The sequence below is a fragment of the Crinia signifera genome, chromosome 6, assembly GCF_055691185.1.
Source record: "Crinia signifera chromosome 6, ASM5569118v1, whole genome shotgun sequence".
Taxonomy (NCBI): Eukaryota; Metazoa; Chordata; class Amphibia; order Anura; family Myobatrachidae; genus Crinia; species Crinia signifera.
The window spans coordinates 162,994,091-163,014,786 of NC_139222.1; the positions used below are offsets into that span (position 1 = coordinate 162,994,091).

The following is a 20,696-nucleotide window of genomic DNA, read 5'->3' on the forward strand; positions in this document are numbered from 1 at the left end:
GTAATGAATGAGACCCATTGCAAACAAACTTGTCTCTTTTCATAGCACTAAAGCTGGGTACACACTGGGAGATATATCAATAATTATATGGACAATATTGATATCGTTACTGATATTGCATGCATAGGGTCCAGCGTGTATGTTCAATATCATTAACAATACATGCAGATCAAACTGACAATAATGTGATGTACGGAGTGGTGAGAGGATATGTGCAGGATGTGTTGGGGTAGCAGTATATGAGGTGTTAGGAGATAGGAGGAGTAGCGTATGTTGAGTGTAGGGGGTATATGGTGCATTTGGGAAGACATGGGCAGTAGGTAATGTAAGGGTAGAGGTGTATGTGGGCACACAGGGGGAGTAGTGTGTGTGGTGGGTATAGGGGTATGGAGATAGCTGTAGGGTGTATGTGGGCTGTGCAGTGGTGACAAGGGGGCGAAAAAGTGCAGGGGTAACGGGCGTAGAGCTGAAGGAAGTGAGAGATGCAGGGATGATGGGGACAGAGAGGTGGAGGCTCACCGCCCACTGCCATGGTGTGCACTCAGCTCCTTGGCTGACGAGGGGCTCAAACCAGCGTCGAAGAACATTTGAAATATGTCTCCTGCCCACCAGCCCATCAGAGCTCACGAACCGGCAGCTGCAGTTAGCTATTGGCTGCTGGACCACGAGCTCCAATTGACTGACTAGCCTGTGCCATATTTTAACTGTCTTTTACATCTAGAGCTGAAGAAAAAACAAAAACAAATACTAATGAAATATTCTGGAGAATTTCATTTGCTTTAAGAGTCACGATGTATTATTTCTCTAAACATATTTCTTAAAAGTTGTCTTTAAAAATATTGTGGCTGCAATCACTAATACCATTTTCACACCAAATGAAAAAGTATACGGAGGCAAATCACCCATCTCTTCCAGAGGGAAGACGCGGCAATAGCCCAGATCCAGCCGGTGGCGTGAATGGGGTTTTAAACCACTCTGACACGACTTGAAACCGTGTTCGATAACCCAGGTTGGACCCGGTTGTTGTCTTGTGTGAAAACAAACAACTTAGAAGTTTCCTATGAACCAGTGCAATTTACTAAGAACCAATTTCTACTAAATGCATATGCTCACAAATATTGCTTCAGTCCACAAAATGGTTGCACTCGCAGTTTGTATTTGACATGTCTACTATTATTAATGTACAGTGTTAGAGAAATACAAGTTTCCCACTTCAGAGGACTTTGGAGAGCGTTCTACTGCTCCGAATGAGACATTTAATCTATAGATAATTCAAATGATGCGCTAATCATTTGTTAAATAAAAAAAGTTTATTTCATAAATTCACTCAAAGGTGGCGCTATAGTGCACAATTAAATGTTCAATAGGCATATGCATTGTAATATCCAATAACCTAAACATTGGAAAATAACTTATATATTTTTTTAAAATAATTTTTAGGAACTTTACTAATCATTTATTGCACTGTGTACTGAAAAAATGTTTTTGTGTATACTGTAATGGAAGTTCAAATTACGTTCAGTATTGTATAACAGAATCACAGAAAACAGGTTTGGATACTGGGTAACCTTAAATTGAGCTTAACAACATCCAAGAGGCCACAGTAAGGTAAATTGTAGATTACATTTACCCATATGACTGCAGTAATCACTGGTCTACTGAGTAGGTAATTTACAGAGGATTATCCATTGAATTCTGAAATAAGTCCCTGGATTCTGTGATGTATATACACAGTACTGTGGTCAGTTGAAATAAAATACCAGCATTGAATAACAGTTGTATTTGTAACAAACTTCTCATTATGGGCCTTATTCTAGTTCAGTCTTTCTGACAATCATTCTTAGATGGACAAAACCATGTGCACTGCAGGTGGGGTAGATGTCACTTGTGCAGAGAGAGTTAGATTTGAGTGGGGTTTTACTTCAAAGTGAAATCTATATTGCAGTGTAAAAATAAAGCATCCGGTATTTACCCTGCACAGAAACTAAATAACTCACCCAAATCTAATTCTCTCTGCACATTTTACATCTGCCCCATCTGCAGTGCACATGGTTTTGTCCATCTAAGAAGGATTTTGTCAGAAAGAGTGAACTAGAATACGGTCCTATGTGACTGATTCATAGCAGGCTTGCCTACCCGCCCGGAATGGCCGGGAGCCTTAAAAAAAAAAAAAGGACATTAGGTTTACACAAGCATTAGGTCGACATGGGCAAGGTCGACAGTCAAAAGGTCAGCATGGGGTTTTTCACAGTTTTTTTCTACCCGAATGTCGATACAGTCGACATGGATACAGTTTGAAGTGCATTGCATCGCATCGCATGGCCTCGCATCGCTCGCTTCGCACGTGATGCTTCGGTCACGGTGCCTCGCTACGCTTGGCACACTATTTTACTCTCCCACCATGCTCTAGTCGATGATAGGGCATGAAATACCGCCTTTCGGGACATGTCGGCTCATAAAACAGTGAAATAACCAATGTCGACCTTTTGACTGTCGACCTAGCCCGTGTCGACCTAATGCTTGTGTCAACCTAATGACCTGTCGAACTAGACACATGTCGACCTAGACACATGTCGACCTAGACACAGGTCGACCTAAACCCATGTTGACCTAGTGTTGTCGACCCAATGCTTGTCAACCAAGTTGATGTAGACCTAATGACCATGTCCCCTGGTTATATTGTTAAATAAATTAGTTGATCAATATATGTTCCTGGAAATGTATTTACAATGTTGGGAGTTATACATATTATTCTCTTAATCACAATGCTTTGATGATAATATATATCATCGGACCCGGACCCGGGGACCTACCTACAGGCTCAAGATAGATAATTATCAGTATGTGTGGGCTTTGGATGTAATAAAGTTTTATTTTTAATGTGTGTCAGTGTGTGTTTTTTTTACTATTTCTATTACTGTGGAACTACAAATGCCAGCGGGCCCTTTAATGCCCCGTGTGCTGGGACTTGTGGTTGCAAGTCCCAGCATGCGGGAGAGGCTTGCTGGGACTCATAGTTTTAGACAATGGTTAATTCTATTTTTTTACACTTTATCAGCCCGGTGGCCACTGGGAACAGCACCAGGCTTCAGCCTGGCCAGGTAAGTCCTGGAGGGGGGGCCTTTATGGGTGGGTCCCCACTTCCCCAGGACCCCTGACCAGGCTGACCGGTCAGAGGGATGAATGCTGCCGGGAGGACTTGTATAAAAAGTCTCCCACCGGCTTTGGCATTACCCTGCTGGCTGGTTGCGCCTGGGGCTGGTTCTTAAAATACGGGGGACCCCTAGTCATTTTGTCCCCCGTATTTTGGGAACAAGCCCCGGGCCCTGGAGCCTGGGGCTGGTTTTAAAAAATACAGGTAACCCCTATGTCAATGGTTTTCTGATTTTTTAGAACCAGCCCCGGCTTTTTCAGCCTGGTGCAGGTTACGGCTGTGGGGGGCGACCCCACGCCATTTTATTTATTTATTTTTATTTATTTTTTACACTGCAGCCTGCACGGATCTGACTGATCCGTGCAGGCTAAAGCCAAATACGCCAGGAAATTGAGGTCTATTTTCCTGGTGTATTTGCCGGCAATTATCATCAGTTTGCCGATAATTATCGGCCGTATTTTAATACGGCCACTTAGTAAACTAGGAATCACCATTCTTTTGAATGGTGATTCCTATTTCCATTTCCCGATGGCATATACATTCGTATTTGTAAATATGAATGTGTCATAAATAGGTATACAAATATGTGTAATTCATATTTTACCATGAAAATACAATTTTTTTAGGCGTATTTGCCTTAGTAAATTTCCCCCTATTTATCTCCTGCTAACTAAGTCAGTGCACGCAGTCAATATCTAGTCAAATTGCTTAGCAAGTGACTGCAAATCTCTGTGTGTACAAAATGAGCAATAGTGGTCAATATCTCTCATTCAATCTGAACCACTACCCTGCCTTTTCTTTTTTGATTAAGCAAAATCCCTGCATGTGTATGGGCTCTTTATGGGCGATTTGGACACAGGGAAATCACCTATCCTAAATACTGTAGCTTAGCAAAATAGCTTAGCACACATCTCTATGTGTGTATGTCCCTTAACTGTGGCACAGATCTCCTTTCCTAGGATCTTAGTAGGTCTATGTACTATGCCTTGGAGAGAGATAAAATGGACAAGATAAAATTCCAGACAATCAACTGCCATGTTACAGCAAGGAACTGATTGGCTGGCACTTGATCTCTGCCCGCTTTATCTCTCTCCACTTAGTACATAGGCCCTTAACTGTCTTTACCATTTGCGCATCTGTAGTAGTTGTTTTATGTGTTAGTTTCAATCACTGCATGTAACATACTTTCATAGCTGTGGATTAGGCAAATGACTGAGCGAAATTGCCCGAAAGCAACCTACCTAGAGTAGAATGGAATATACCAGCTAAGATTACTTGAATAACTTATCCCATTCGTACTAACATGTGCAATCATGCATTAGTGACATGATATGGTACCCTCTCATAATAGGGAAATCCTTTCACTTTTACCCAGACAGTCCCAGCAGGATTTGAGCCTAAGACATAGCGGGTTGGGATCGTTGGTTCGACCACAACGAGGTTGACAAGCATTGGGTCGACACCACTAGGTCGACATGCAGCAAGGTTGACATGGGTTAAGGTCGACATGGATCTAGGTCGACATTGGTCTAGGTCGACCTTGCTGCATGTCGACCTAGTGGTGTTGACACAATGCTTGTCGACCTAATGACCGTATCCTGACATAACTGAGGCTGAAAGTGATAAGCCCCTCCCCTTTCCTGTGAGAGCAATATGCTGACAGCAATTCCTTGGTGACCACATCCTCCCAGTCATGTCTCGGTCTGCACATGCTGATTTCTGATTTTCGAATTCTGACCTCTTAGCTGTCATGAGGGTTTTAATAAGCTCTCAGGGATCAGCAGCAAACAATTAACCATTTAATAGAAACAAGTGTTATGTCCAAAGTCTCAATGCCACTTAGGCAGGAAATGAGTTACTTATAAACAGAGCCAGTTTTATGAAGTCTTCTAATTCGTAGACTCTTGTTAAATTAAACCCTGAATATTGATGTCACTTTTCACTAAGATTATTCAATATTGTTCCTCTAATACGGCATTTCTCTAAATATCCAAAATGACGAATACAAAGATGATTAAGTCCTCCAACAAATGTCCAGACGATGACACAGATATGATTTACACTGGGACAAGGTCTGCTCTGCTCCAGCATTAAGATTTGCAGTATTATGTGCTCACGTGGCAGACAAAATCTGGACCTCCCCTTTCCAAAAACCCTTTAACCACTGGAAAGCTACTTGTAACAGTGCTCCGCGCCTGGGTGTACAGAACTAACTCTAACGCCCTTAACCCACATCAGCAAGTTAAAGGAGCACACTTGGTTGTGGAGAATAAAATCTTTGTTGGTATGTTGTGGTGTAGGTTATGCTGGTCAGCATTCAAACAGAAGCAGCTTTGTGGGTCTTGGAGTGTGCAGTTGTACTCATCACGCCTATATTCTGTAGCGTGTTCATTTGCAATGCCAAGTTGTGGCTGGCAACACAAGCAGACTTCCAAAGTTTCTTTATAGGGGGGTCACTCAATGAAAAAGATTCACGAAAGGATTGAATAGCTTGCGGCATGGTAAATGGGTTCAGCTGGGGTCCTAATACACCCCTCCCTCTTATCCCAGTTACCAAAAACCATGAGGAAATTAGGAGACACCGCTAAAAGAGGAAGAAACGTGTGCAGAAAAGGAAGAGTGAGAGGGGTGGGTGCCCCATACAATACATTAACTAGAGGTTCTCTAGTTTTATACAGACAGATATAATGGCAGTTCACAATGCTTTATATATGCTTTTACATCATCTCTGTAACTCTATCCATTCAAAGATAATTTCACTGCTCCAAAGTGCACACATTTAATGTGAACAATAAATACAAATTCCATCTCGGCTAAGGATTACCATAAAAATGAGGCACATTACAAAGGCACAACAAGGAAATAGAAAGACTTTGAGAGTTTACTGTACAGTAGCTCCACTAGTAATTCTATGTTGGTATCAATAGGGTTAATAAGTATATAGGGATGGTGTCATTGTATGATGTCCCTAAGTGACCTGCTTTCCCAACACTAGATCTTGTGTCAGATAGGAAATTGGGGTTTGAAAAAAATATGTAGATACAGAATGAACTTTGGAGTAATATCTCCTACCTGAAATGCGCTCCTTGTCCATCACTCCCACAGCATCAGTTTATCTGCAGCCCGGCCTCTCTGCCCCTGTTTGGGAGGCGGTAACCTTCTCTGTCCTCCTCTCTCTACTCCTTCAATTTTTTTTCTTGTGGCTCCCTGCCTCTCACTTTTCTCCTCTTTCACTCCCTCCTTTTACTTTTCTCATTCACCCTCAAATGTTCTCTCTCTCCACTGGTCGCACTAAAGTGTCTTTTTATCTCCTCCCTCCTTGTCAGATTTCTTTCCAGCTTTCCTTTGTCTGCGTCTCCCTAATTTTCTCTCTCCAACTCTGGTCTCACTGTACTTTTTAGTCTGTCAGGCTGTCACAGTCCTACTTACAGTTACTTCTCTTTTTGCATCCCTCCTCCTTCTTCCTAGTTTATCTTTTAGATATTTATTTCCTCTCAACTGTATGATCTTTTTTTTTTTATATATAAAATGCTGTATAGGTGTGCCTGACTTTCCTCTTCCTTATCTTTTCTTCTTTAATGTCCTGTGTTCTTCTAAATGTGCTCTTTGTCCTGTCCTATGCAATAGAAACCCCTGATCTAGACCTGTACTCTAAAAGGTCTTTTCCATCTTTTTTCTTGCATGTCTAATGTTGCAGTGTTTCTGCTGTCGCTTTATTGAATGTCTCTGCTGCTCATTATTATCTTCATCTTCTGCATGTGTGTCTGTCAGATGTCTGGCGACTTCCTCCGCCTTAAAATCATAAGAACTAAATGCTCATTTAAAAACAATTTGGTTGCTTTCCTTGTCTTATTTTTGAAGACTTTTTTTTTTTTTTGCTGACTGATGTTCAGCAGCAGAATTTTCTAAATACCCTTCATTGTGCAGTTGAAAACCCAAGTGACTATGGGAATAAGAGAGGGGGCGAATGAAGCGGCTGTTCTCTCATCTAATAGCTCAATTTTTCTAAAAATAGGATTACTCTTTAAAAGAAAGAATTAACCTCTAAACTGCTCATGTTATAAATGTTTATTTCACGATAAAAACTCAAACCTAGGTTTTACATCTACATATTTCTATCTTATTTTAAACTTTGATGAAATTAGAACAGATACTGTAGCTTTGCTGAACTATAGTTCCATAATACCGGCATCTCACACCTTTTGAGACAACTAGATTGCAAGATTCTTGGACACATATATCATGTGCGTCCTTTGACATGCCCTGTAGTTATGGATTTACTTTTATAGTAATGTTTATTAATCTACTAGCTGTAGCCCATAGTCTACAATAGCATACTTGCCTACCCTCCCATAACAGTTGGGAGGCTAACAACTCAGTTGGGAGGCTCCCAGGTGAGTTGGGAAAGTGCCCCCCCCCCCCCTCCTGGCCGACAACTTACAGTTCACAAGTGGGCAGCTCGAGGGGGGGAGCTGATGATGCGTTTTGCAAAGAATAACATCATCACAGCCCTGCCCTGCTATACAAAGCCTGTTTTTACAGTGCTGCTTATTGGAGGAGGAGCCATGTTGATGCAATCGTGCGGCCATGCGCCTGAGCAGCCCGTTTTCCCATGGCCATGCCCGCCTACACACCAACCATGCTGCCTCGTCCTGCAGCAAAGGGGGCAGCATAGTCATAAGTATGCTACAGCAGGATTGTATTTTGGAAGTTGGTAAACATGGCCCCATCGCATCCCCCATAGAACCCTAGGGGGTCCGGTTGCCGGTGTGAACAGAGGGATCAATTGGGAACCTACACCAGCTACATCTGTGATGTGTATCCCATAGGGAGACAATCACCAGAATGCATCACATTCTGGAAGTTGGCAAATATGGCAGCATTGTGTCCTCCATAGAAACCAAGGGGGTTGTGGCTGCCAGCGTAAATGCATGTATTGAAAACATCTGCTGAGGCCCCCTGTTATACATTTTGGGTATACTGTATATTTGTGGTTATCATAAGTCACAAATGTTTATTCATAAATGGGCCCCTATCTGTGATGTGTATTTTTTATACTGTAGTTTTCTATGTTGCTATTTTGAAATTTTGCTAGGTGATTAGAATATATACATATATATAGGTATTTAATGGTTTTCCCATAATGTTGCTTCATTATGCATTTCATCTCCATAGCAACTGGCAGGAAATACATCCAGAAGTAGTGCTGGGATGGAGGGCTGGTGCTCCATCCCTTCCTCCTCCACTCTGAGCAGCTCCCTAGGGTAGGATTCTTATCAGTCAGACTCATGGAGCCCACACACGCACCGATCCCGGCGTGCGTTGTGGGCTTAATTAGCACACATAGCATCGCATCGTATGCCTTGTGTATACGATGTGCACGCGATGCGATGCGATGCTATGCTAGAAAAAGCTAGTACAAAAAGTATGTGCAGCACATACTTTTTGTACTGTACGATGAGGTGCCGCGGGAGCGCGCACCCCATCGTACAGCATCGCAGCGCCCGCATAGGTGCGTGTGTGGCCTCCATTAGAACCACTTCCAAGTCTCTAAATGCAGAGTGGATTTTTCCAGGGTATAAAATTCGATATTTGTCAAGGTATGACAAAAGTATACCTGCTTATTGAGGGTCATTTTTTTCCATTACTTTAATCTGTTGGGAAATTTGTGTTTCTAATTAAAACACAGTTTCTCTCACTGCTGGAGATGCACAACTACAGAGCAAATGTGTAGCATTTAGCTGATATTCTAAGCTACTCCTGACAATGGAAGTTCTCTGAAACAGTTTTGACTTGCAATTCTATTTTGTCTGAATCTCCTAGTGTACTATGACTATGAGGTAAATATAATAGCCTATAAACTGGATTGGTCAGTATGTCCAATCAAATAGCAATCATTTAAAAAATAAAACCCTCTGGTATATTGTGTGATTTCTCAGATGTAATCTCAGATGACAGGGGGTGTGGCAAGGATAACGCAATCACAGTGACCATGCTCCCAAATAGATGACAGGGGGTGTGGCAAGGATAACACAATCACAGTGACCATGCTCCCAAATAGAAAAGTTTATCCCTAAGCCCCGCCCCATCCCACTTCTTTTATGTCACCTCAGCAGCCTCCTCCCTCTCCTGCTCAGAGCTGTCTGCCCTCAAGCCTAGAAGTAGTTAATTATATCTATAAAGCTGATGAAATACTTGTTTATTGTCTAAACAGTAGTTTACACCCAAACAAAGCTGAGAAAATAATTAGTTTGTAATTATGGTACACCATTACAGCGTCAAACAGCCCGTTTTTTGTTGATTTATGCAGAAAAAGATTATTTAGTTACAATTATAGTGTACACCTATTCTGTTGCGGTTTACAGAGTATATTTCAGTCATTTACATCAGTCCTTACCTCTCTACTGGGAGCGGTGCCGGGAGCAGTAGGGTCTAAGCGCTGTAGTGCTCAGATCCTACTGTGCATGCGCACACATTCGCTACATTGTGAAATCTGCTCAGACTCCACTGCGCATGCGCAAATCACCAGAAAAATGGCAAGTGTTTTCTGCTGCTGCTGGACTCCAGTCCAGAGGGTAAGTTTTACCAAAAGTGTGGGCCCCCCTGGGCCCCCCTGCACCACACACTGCACCCATTATAGATACGCCAATGGAGACTTTTAACCTACTAGTTTGTTTTTTGGAGCATATGAATAAATTAGAGCTGGTGGAAACCTCTACACCAATAGAGAGCATACAAACTACACACAGATCTACAATGATTGGGAATTTAACTCATGACAATAGTGATGTGAGACGGTAATACTAACCACTACACACACTGTGCCACATTTGCTTTATCTACCTTGGGAATCAGTAGGTATTTTACTTTGGGCTATACTGGGCAATATAAAATCAGGATTGTACAATGCTTTAATGCATCACTGCTCCCTTTACTAACAAAGGGGTTAAATATTATACTTTATTTTTCTGAGGTTTTCTTTCTGCCTGGCACACCTCAGCTGACCCCTCTGAACATTCCACATCAGGGTCACTCTTTCTTTACTTCACCCCCTCTTTGCTTCCTTCAATTTAATATTCATAGTACAGAATGTATCTCCTTTTCAACACTGTTCTTTGCTCAGATTAGTCAGTGCGCCCGCCCCTTGCACTCTACCCTGCATTTCTCACTCGCCAACAACCCATTTACCTGTCACTGGATGTTTGCCAGCTTCCAGCTGTTATCCTCTTACCACCAAACATGCCTGAAATACCTTTGTGCCATGTTAGAGAATAGCTCTCTTACCGATACATCTCCAGCACCAGTTTCTTTTTATTAATGGCAGTTTTCTTTCATTTTACTTTGTAACTGCACCAATTTATTTATTTACAGTTTCTTACATAGCACAGCATATTCTGTTGTACTTTACAATTGGAAACAACAGTGATTAAAAAAACTGGGTAGAAACAAACTGACATAGAGGTAGGAGGGCCCTGCTCGCAAGCTTACAATCTATATCAATGCTGCATTATTTGCATTGTCTTTGTTAGTAGTTTGTCATCAATTTACTGTATAATACACACAGTTTTGTTTGCCCATTTATGCTTTTTTATGTTTCCATTTGACTAGCTGCCTCGCTTGCCTTAATGTCACTAACTAGCCCTTATTTCAACCTTGCATTCATTTTAATGTCTCCTTTGCTCTCTCATCTTATGTGTTCTCTCCCAACTCTCCATTCTCCGTTCTTTTCTGTCTTTACATTTCTCTAGTCTCCCCTCCCCGTTTCTCCCTTTTCTTTTATCTTCCACTCTCTCAGCTCTCTCGATCCCCCCCTTTTTATTCCTGTCGCCAACTCAGCAAAAGCCATGACCGGTCTATCGTCCAAAAATTATTCTAAAACCTAGCACAGTATGCCAGTAAAAAAAAGTGCTCCAGCTACTTGTATTAACTAGTTCTAACACATGAACACTTGAATCTCCCTCCCTCCCTCCCTCCCTTCCTCTCTCTCTCTCTCTCCCTCACTCCCTCTCTCTCACTCCCACCCCTCTCTTGATTTATATATATATATATATATATATATATATATATTCTATTTGTGTTTTTGTATATGGAAATTTATATAACCCACCCCCTCTAAAAAGCTGGTCCTCCAGATCAAATCACTACACAGTCTGCCAATGTGTAATACGTTGTTACAGTGAGCGATCCTGCTGTACCTGTTAGCAATTATACTGTTCCATTGCTAAATCCTTGGCCAGAATGCAGGGATTACATTGGGCGCATGCTATTTAACTCATCGAATACAGGGAAAGTTTTTGCAATGTGCTATAGGAGTTTGAGGTTGTAGAGGTCAAGTGCTGTAGGGGCATATGACACTCACTGATCTTAGAGCAAATATCAAAAAGGCAGATATTTTAATTTGATATACTTGCAGAGAGTAATAGTGGCTTTCTGGATATATTATCTTTTCACTGATTTGCAGTAATGTACTGTATATTTAGAAGTTATACCTCTTTCATTTTTTGTAAATTATCTTCTGCCATGTGGTGTAAGTAGCAGGGGCTGCAGTGCCAACCATGAAGTGCAGGAGGGGATCACTAAGTACATACTGCATGGGATAGCGGTCATCTATTAGAATGAACTTAGGTCTACAGTCATTAGGTCGACCCCACTAGGTCGACTGGCAGGAAGGTCGACCTGACTTAAGGTCGACATGGGCCAAGGTCGACATGACTTAAGGTCGAATTTGCATAAAGGTCGACATGAGGAAGGTCGACTGGTCATAAGGTCAGGCGGTATTTCATGCCCTACCATCCACTAGGGCGTGGTGGGAGAATAAAATAGTGTGCCGAGCGCAGCGAGGCACCGTGCCCGAAGCATAGCGAGCGATGCGAGGGTCCGATTCTCATTGCCAACTGTGTCCATGTCGACTGTGTCGACATTCGGATAAAAAACAGTGAAAAACCCATGTCGACCTTATGACCAGTCGACCTTCCTCATGTCGACCTTTATGCAAATTCGACCTTAAGTCATGTCAACCTTGGCCCATGTCGACCTTAAGTCAGGTCGACCTTCCTACCAGTCGACCTAGTGGGGTCGACCTAATGACTATAGACCTAAGTTCATTCTGACAGATGTACCGATCCCTACTGCATACACATATATGTTATCATTGCTCATGCTGATTCTGGAGTGCCTCAAGGTGTCCGGTGTAATCAGCACTGGCGTTCCTTCGAAGGATTGATCCAGCATGTATACAGTATTACAAAATATGGGCTGCAGCCCCCCCCCCCTCCCCATGTTCTTAGCGATCCCCCCCTGCACTTAAAGGTAATAGCTTCATAGCTGCAGCCGCCACCGGGTGTAATAAATTGTTATATCACCTAATACCAGATAGACATGTCTGATTCATATTCGACAAGTTAAATATCCCTGCACTACAAATGCATGGGATCCTAAATAGAGGGAAATTGTGCTAAACAGGAGTACGACCTTGATTTAGAGTCACACACTGATAGTATCTGGATGGTAGGTTTACAACATCTAGGTTGACATGCATACAGATGGAGCCACTGTCATTCAGTCGGGGGCTGGCGATAGAATTGCCAACCGCCAGCCTCCACCATCCGCCGGAAGGTGGCACATGCAATGTTTGCACGCCCCATTCCGACGGAGCTCTCAGCCGCCTCCCGTCACCTCCCCGCCGGTCCCCGCTGCACCCCTCTAACCCGACCTGAAGCAGAGATGGGCAGGGTTTCCGCTCCCTGCTGCTGAGTGACTGAGATGTTCGCGCATCCCAGTCAGATGGAGTGCCTCTCCGCTGGTGATCGCCAGCAGGGGCATTCTGACTATTCCCAGTGCTGTATGAGAGGTGCTCCATCTGTATGATTGATATGGTCAAAAGGTTGTCACATGGCTATGGTCGACACATGAAATTGTCAATGTGGGTTTTGGGGGATTTTTTACATTTTTTGTTACATTTTCATACTTTTCCATCCACGTGTACTCTGGCATTGGTAAATTGTCCATATGGGAGCAGTACACTAATGGGGGGTACACGTGCTCAGATGTTGAGATCATTTGACACCATGAAAAGTGAAAAGCCCATGTCGACTTTTGCATGTCGACAGTTTGGTGTTGCCAGACGCAAGGAGGCTAAGAAAGCGATCAGGCGTGCCAAGGCACAAGCTGAGGAGAAAATGGCTCAGTCAGTAGATAAAGGAAGCAAAACTTTTGTAAGTATATAAGTGAAAGGAGAAAATCAAATGGAGGAATAATAAGACTTAGAATTTGGTGGAGGGAGACAAGGCAATTGCAGATCATCTAAATAATTATTATTGCTCCATATTCACTATAGAAAGAGAAGGCAAGGGATCACAGTTAAGTTGCAAGGACATTCATAAAAATAAGGTAGATGGAGAAAAGTCCTGACAGAACTTTCAGGACACTGAAAGTGGATAAATCAATGGGGCCAGACAGAATACATCCAAAGATACTAAAAGAACTAAAAGATGTGCTGGTAGCGCCATTAATAGATTTATTCAACCAGTCACTAGATACAGGTGCAATTCCAGAGGACTGGAAAAGAGCAAATGTAGTTCCACTGCACAAAAGCAGAAGCAAAGAAGAAGCAGTGAGCCTTACATCAGTAGTAGGGAAATTAATGGAAACACTATTAAAATAAAGAATAGTGGAATATCTTAAATTAAACAACTTACAGGATCCAAAACAGCATGGTTTTACTGCAGGGAGATCATGCCAAACAAATCTTATTGACTTTTTTGACTCCTTGACCAAAATGATAGATTAAGCGGGGGGGGGGGGGGGGGGGGGGGCTGTAGGTGTGGCATATCTAGACTTTAGTAAGGCATTTGACACTGTCCCACATCGCAGACTGCTAAATAAACTTTAAAGTGTGGGACTGGATTATAAAACAATTAAATGGATAAGAACCTGGTTGCAGGATAGGAAATAGACAGTTGTAGTAAATGGAGTGCATTCTATGGAGGGACATGTGGAGTACCCAAGGAATCTGTACTTGGACCAGTGCTCCTTAATATCTTTGTTAGTGACATTGCAAATGGTTTTGAAGGGAAAGTATGCCTTTTTGCAGATGACACAAAGATATGCACCAGGAGGGGTAAATCAAATGACTGATGATCTAGGTAAACTTGAGCATTGGTCAAGAGCATGGCAACTACAGTTTAATGCTAAAAAATGGAAAATTATGCACTTGGGACTCAAAAACCCAAAGGCTCAATATAGTATTAAGGGTACTATAATGGAAACTACTGAGGAGGAAAGGGATCTAGTAGTCAATATTTCAAGTGACTTAAAGGCAGGAAAGCAATGTAGCAAAGCAATGAGGAAGGCTAGTCAGATGCTTGGTTGCATAGGGAGAGGAATCAGTAGCAGATAAAAAGAAGTAATAAAGCCACTTTATAGGTCATTGGTATGGCCTCATCTGGAATACTGTGTCCAGTTCTGGAGACCATGGGCGAAATTTAATAGGGGGCGATTTTTAGGCATGTTTAAAAATTGTTCAAAGTCACATTTTTTAAAATCGCATTATTGGGCCGCTTTTCGCATATTTAATGAGATGCAAATTCGCGGCAAAATAGCGCCATAAAATGCGATATAGAGCGATTGATTTTTAAGTCATTTAAATGTGCGGTTTTCAGTCATGAAAATCGGCACATTTTCAGAAACGTGCGATTTTGGTTTAACCAAAAAGTGAAAAAAAAAATGCGTGGGGTCCTCCCTCCAGAGCACAACCAGCCCTGGGCTCAAAGAGCCGGTCCTGGTTTCATAAAATCACAGGGCAGAACAAATAGAGTTCCCCTGGATTTTACAAAACCAGCACCAGGCTCAAGGGCCGGTCCTGGTTCCCAAAATACGGGGGACAAAATGAGTAGGGGTCCCCCGTATTTCAAGAACCAGCACCGGGCCCAACCAGCCAGCAGGGTAATGCCACAGCCGGGGGGATACTTTTTATAAAAGTCCCCCCGGCCAAAGCATTCATCCCCCTGACCGGTCAGCATGGGCAGGGGTCCTGGGGAAGTGGGGACCCCCCAAAGAAGGGGTCCCCCCCCTCCAGATCTTACCTGCCCATGCTGAAGCCCGGGGCTGTCCTCGATGCCCCTGGGCGGTGGGCATCGAGCTGATAAATGTATTATGATAAACTATTATCCTTTACCATGGAACTATGAGTCCCAGCAAGCCTCCCCCGCATGCTGGGACTTGGAGAACCACAAGTCCCAGTTTGCGGTGCATTAAAGGGCCCGCTGGCACTTGTAGTTCCACAGTAAAATAAATAGTTAAATAAACACACTGACATCCAGTAAACCGGACCCAGGGACCTACCGACGGGCTCAAGATAGGTAAGTACAGGGGCGGATTGGCCTGACGGGAAACCGGGCTGTTTCCCGGTGGGCCGGCACATTTTAAAGCAGAAGGGGCTGCTAAACCTGATAACCGATCTCTGTGCTGGGCCACGGCACTGCGCCCTAATTAAAGATGTCCGCGGCCAGCCTCGAGTTACCCAAAGTTAAAATGGCCACGGGAGAGCTAGTGCGCATGCGGGCGCACACAGCTGCTCCCGCGGTCCAGAGGAAGGATGGCTGCGCTGCTGCTACCCACGTGATCCATCCCAGCAGCAGCAGCGCGCAGGACTGTTTCACGCTGCTGCTGGGATGGATGCGATGGGCGGCGGCAGGAGGAGGCAGCGTGCAACTCCTCCTGTGGAACTTTGCGGAGTTCGTGAGCGACGGCTCACGGCTCCATCTAACCTCCTCCCTGATCCCCGGCAGTCAGCGCAGCAGTGTTTGCGCGATGGCACAGACTCACAGTAAGTAAAAAAATTGTCAGTGTACTTACAGCCTGTCCCCCCAGCCTCTCTGAATTGTATTAATGTTAATAGATGTTAAAGCAGCAGCACAAGCTTGGCTTTATTTTGGGGAGATTTGTATTAAAAAAAAAATAGGTACTTATGTAGTAACTGGGCTGCCGATTTTTTGATTGTATGCCTTAAGTTAAGGCATACAATCAGATGCGATGCGATGCGATATCGCATCGCATCGCATCCGATATCGCATCCGATATCGGATGCGATGACCCGATTTTTCCATAGGAATCAATGTTAAAATGATTCCTATGGAAAAATGGGTCCTTTTCATACCCCTACTATCCAAGTGGGCATGGAGTTGGATATAAACCTGTGGCGAGCGTAGCGAGCCACCGAGCCCGAAGCGTGGCGAGCGAAGCGAGCCCCGCGAGGGGACGGTATTCGTCCCCTCGCGGGGCTCGCTTCGCTCGCCACGCTTCGGGCTCGGTGGCTCGCTACGCTCGCCACAGGTTTATATCCAACTCCATGCCCACTTGGATAGTAGGGGTATGAAAAGGACCCATTTTTCCCATTGAATTCCATGTTAAAATGGACTCAGTCCATTTTAACATTGATTCCTATGGAAAAATCGGGTCATCGCATCGCATCGCATCGCATCGAATCGCATGGTCGCATGCGATGCGATGCGATCTCCCGATCCGACCCGATTTAGAAATCGGCAGCCCAGTTACTACATAAGTACCAAAAAATATATATATATATATATATATATATATATATATATATATCCAATAAGAAATAGGGAGCGCACTCACCAGACTTTTTCAGAGTCCTTTAAAAAGCAAGACTTTAATGACACATCTTTAAAAGGTTAGTCGACGTTTCGGGTCCACATCAGACCCTTTGTCAAGACACAGCAACCACAGGTATCCCAGAGACAGCTTAAAACCAGACTCCCTACTCACCAGTTAAGTACCATAAAAACCCCTCCTCTCCTGGAGTAGCAACCAATCATAGTCAGACAAATGTATAATCAAAGCAACTCAGGTGATGACACAGGTGTTAGTTATAAAAAGCATACACTCACCCCAGAACCATATCACAGTGCAGAGTCCGATCACCTGTATTGCGGCGTGCGGGTCATAGATCCGGAAGCTGCCTGTTCTGCTGGCTTCCGGGTGCGTGCGTGTCAGCAGACGCGATACAGCGTTAACCCACGTGACCTCCGTTCAAGACAGTGGAGCGTCCAGCCGAGTGCATTACTCACTTCCGCGTTCCACAGACCCGGATCTTGCGGCAACACCATTTGCTTATTAAAATAGCAAGTGGCGAGTGGAATCCTTTATATTTTATTTGAGAGTGCTGGGTTATTTTAAATTGTCAAATGGGGAGTTATTTAGAAAATAGAGAGATCCTGTTTCAATCTGTACTAAATATTATTGAGAGTATATCATTTCAGGTACGGAAATAAGCACTATACCTGAAATAATATACTCTCAATAATATTTAGTACAGATTGAAACAGGATCTCTCTATTTTCTAAATAACTCCCCATTTGACAATTTAAAATAACCCCCTACAGTATATATATATATATATATATATATATATATATATATATACATACAGCCTGTCCCCCCAGCCTCTCTGAATTGTATTAATGTTAATACATATTAATGCAGCAGCACAAGCTTTGCTTTATTTTGGGGTAAACTTTTTGAAAATAGGATGCGCTGATGTCATCAGAGCTGGCCATAGCCGGGATGGCAGCACCGTCCAGCGACGCCGGTCCTCATTTGCATGGGTGATATGCTCCCTTTAAAAGAGGTGTGTTCATTGTTATTTTTGTATATGACTTGACAACAGGTAATAGAGTACAAAGGTATGACTAAAAATTTCCATTTATATGACTTGACAACAGTTATATAAAACTGAAACGTTGCCGTTACAGTGTGTGTGTGTGTGTGTGTATATATATGTCCTGCGTCATATGTTTACCTCACAACTGTCCCGTTTTTCGCGGGAACCTCCCATTTTTTTGGGACGTTCCTGTGTCCCGCCCGAGGCTGGCAGTGTCCCACGGCGGGTGGGGGGGGGGGGGGTTGGTTGTCCCCCTGTCACCCTTTGTCTTTATCTCCCCAGCCCCACAGGCTGCAGAATAGACGCTGTGCGCATGCACCTATTCTGCAGCCTGAGGGGCTGGGGATATAGCCAGCAGCTCAGAGAGCCACTAGCCATGCCCCCACAGCGGCGAGAATGGGGCATGGCCTCGTTGAAATTGGCCACACCCCTATTGTTAGGTCACGCCCCCAAAAATTGGGCGCGGCACAGCCCCCCCCAATTAGGGCTGCTTTGGGATATTTCACGGGCTGGATTTCATTCCCAATCCACCCCTGGGTAAGTATCAGTATGTGTGGGCTTTGTATGTATTAAAGTTTTATTTTTACTGGGTGTCAGTGTGTTTATTTAACTATTTCTTTTACTGTGGAACTACAAGTGCCAGCGGGCTCTTTAATGCCCCGCATGCTGGGACTTGTGGTTCTCCAAGTCCCAGCATGTGGGGGAGGCTTGCTGGGACTCATAGTTCCACGGTAAAGGATAATAGTTTATAATCTATTTTTTTTTACACCATTTATCAGCTCGATAACCACCGCCCAGGGGCATCAAGGACAGCCGCGGGCTTCAGCATGGGCAGGTAAGTTCTAGAGGGGGGGCCCCTTCTTTGGGGGGGTCCCCACTTCCCCAGGACCCCTGCCCATGCTGACCGGTCAGGGGGATGAATGCTTTGGCCGGGGGGACTTGTATAAAAAGTCTCCCCCTGGCTGTGGCATTACCCTGCTGGCTGTTGGGCCCGGTGCTGGTTATTTAAATACAGGGGACCCCTACTCATTTTGTCCCCTGTATTTTGGGAACCAGGACCGGCCCTTGAGCCTGGTGCTGGTTTTGTAAAATCCAGGGGAACTCTATTTGTTCTGCTCCGTGATTTTATGAAACCAGGACCGGCTCTTTGAGCTCGGGGCTGGTTATGCTCTTTTTTGTTTTAACTCTTTTTTTTTACACCAGAACCATGCACAGATCTCAATGATCTGTGTATGTTTCTGACAAATTCGCCAGTCAGAACCTGGTCTATTTATTTTGCGATTTTTAGTAACCTTTACTAAAAATCGCATCCCATTAAGTAGACGATTTGTATATTTTTTAATGGGAAAACATCTAGATGAGATTTTTAGTTTTACTAAAAATCGCACCTTTAAAATGTGCGAATTCGTGGCAAAAAAATGTGATTTTTTTCCCAAAAATCGCACCCTATAAAATATGCAATTTTCGGAAAATGTCCGAAAATGGCTATTAACCCTATTAAATTTCGCCCCATATCTTTAGAAGGATATAAATACATTAGGGAGTGTACAAAGAAGGGCAACTAAAATGGTGCATGGGCTACATCACAAAACTTACCTGGAAAGACTAAAATATCTTAACATAGTTTGGAGCAGAGAAGGGAAAGGGGGGACATGATAAAAATCTTCAAATATATCAAGGGTTTTAACATAGTACAGGAGGGAGGTAGGTTCAGGGGAAATGTTAGAAAGAATTACTTCACAGAACAGGTAGTGGATAAGTGGAATAGCCTCCCATCAGAGGTGGTAGAGGCTAAGACAGTAGAACAATTTAAACATGCTTGAGATAGGCATATGAATATCCTTACAAAGAAATAAGGATCAAATAAGGTTGAGATTACCTGAAGGATAAAAAAGGGGCAGACTAGATGGGCCAAATGGTTCTTATCTGCCGTCAAATTCTATATTTCTTTGTTTCTATGACTTAGACATTGTCTACCTAATATACCATATACCACCAAGCAGGGTATTGCACTGGACAGTGCAGCCATGTTCACACTATAGAGTGATTGGTCCTCCTCCCTCATTACTTTAGTGACATTGATGGCAGTGAGTGATAGGAGAGACAGAAGGTGATAGGGGATGGCACTGGGTGACAGGGTTGCAGTGGGTAACATGGGATGGCAGGGAGTGACAGGGAGGCAGTGGATAATGGAGGATGGCAGGAGGTCACTGGGGAATGGCAGGGGGTGACTAGAGTGAGGCAGTAGTTGATTAATTAATAAATGCATCCCCCCCCCCCCCCTCAAAAACAAAAAACAGCAAACACTATATTGCTGAGCTCTGCCCTCCTTCCACCTCATGCTCTCCTGCTGCTGTTTCCGGACCCCCCTACCCCCCCCCCCCCCCCCTCATACTGCACATACATACAAGAAGTTCTTCCCAGTCTTAGAATCCTTCTCTCTGATACCAGCCTCCTATGAGTCTGGCTGCTGGCTTCTGCTGTCTGCCTGTTTCATCAGCAGGCTTTCTACAACTTACAGTAGATGCCCTAGGACAGCAGTGTGCCCTTGCTGCCAGCCATGTGCCCACTAACGATATCTACATGTAGATGAGGAAGCCAGGAGTGCAGACTGCTGTTGGCAGTGGAGGCAGCTGAGGCTGATAGGCAGAGCACTGGGGTATGGACAGAGCTGCCTCCGAAGAGTCTGAAGTAACAAACAAGCCAACTGATTTTTCAAACTCCTTGGATCACTGACTGAGAGATCAGAGAAGTCATCAGCATAATGACCATTAACATAAAGTTGCAACCCAATGCTGATATGGTCCCAACACGCTTTGGGGTTGAGAACCGCTGCAATAGACAATATTAATTATTTTA

The 20,696-nt window shown here is 43.7% G+C and overlaps 1 protein-coding gene across 2 annotated transcripts in view; it reads right to left on the reverse strand.

Annotated features, from left to right (window-relative positions):
* The window catches only part of SEPTIN9 (septin 9), a 207,456-nt gene that overhangs the window by 148,701 nt on the left and 38,059 nt on the right, over nt 1-20,696 (reverse strand). Inside the window, exon 1 of one of the 2 annotated variants that reach the window (XM_083147873.1) lies at nt 6,227-6,362. The exons of the other annotated variant lie outside the window; for it this stretch is intronic. Within the exon in view, the coding sequence (XP_083003999.1) occupies nt 6,227-6,248 (22 nt within the window). The 5' untranslated portion in view covers nt 6,249-6,362. Of the gene's footprint in view, nt 1-6,226; nt 6,363-20,696 lie in introns of those variants that run through there. 2 annotated transcript variants of the gene reach the window in all.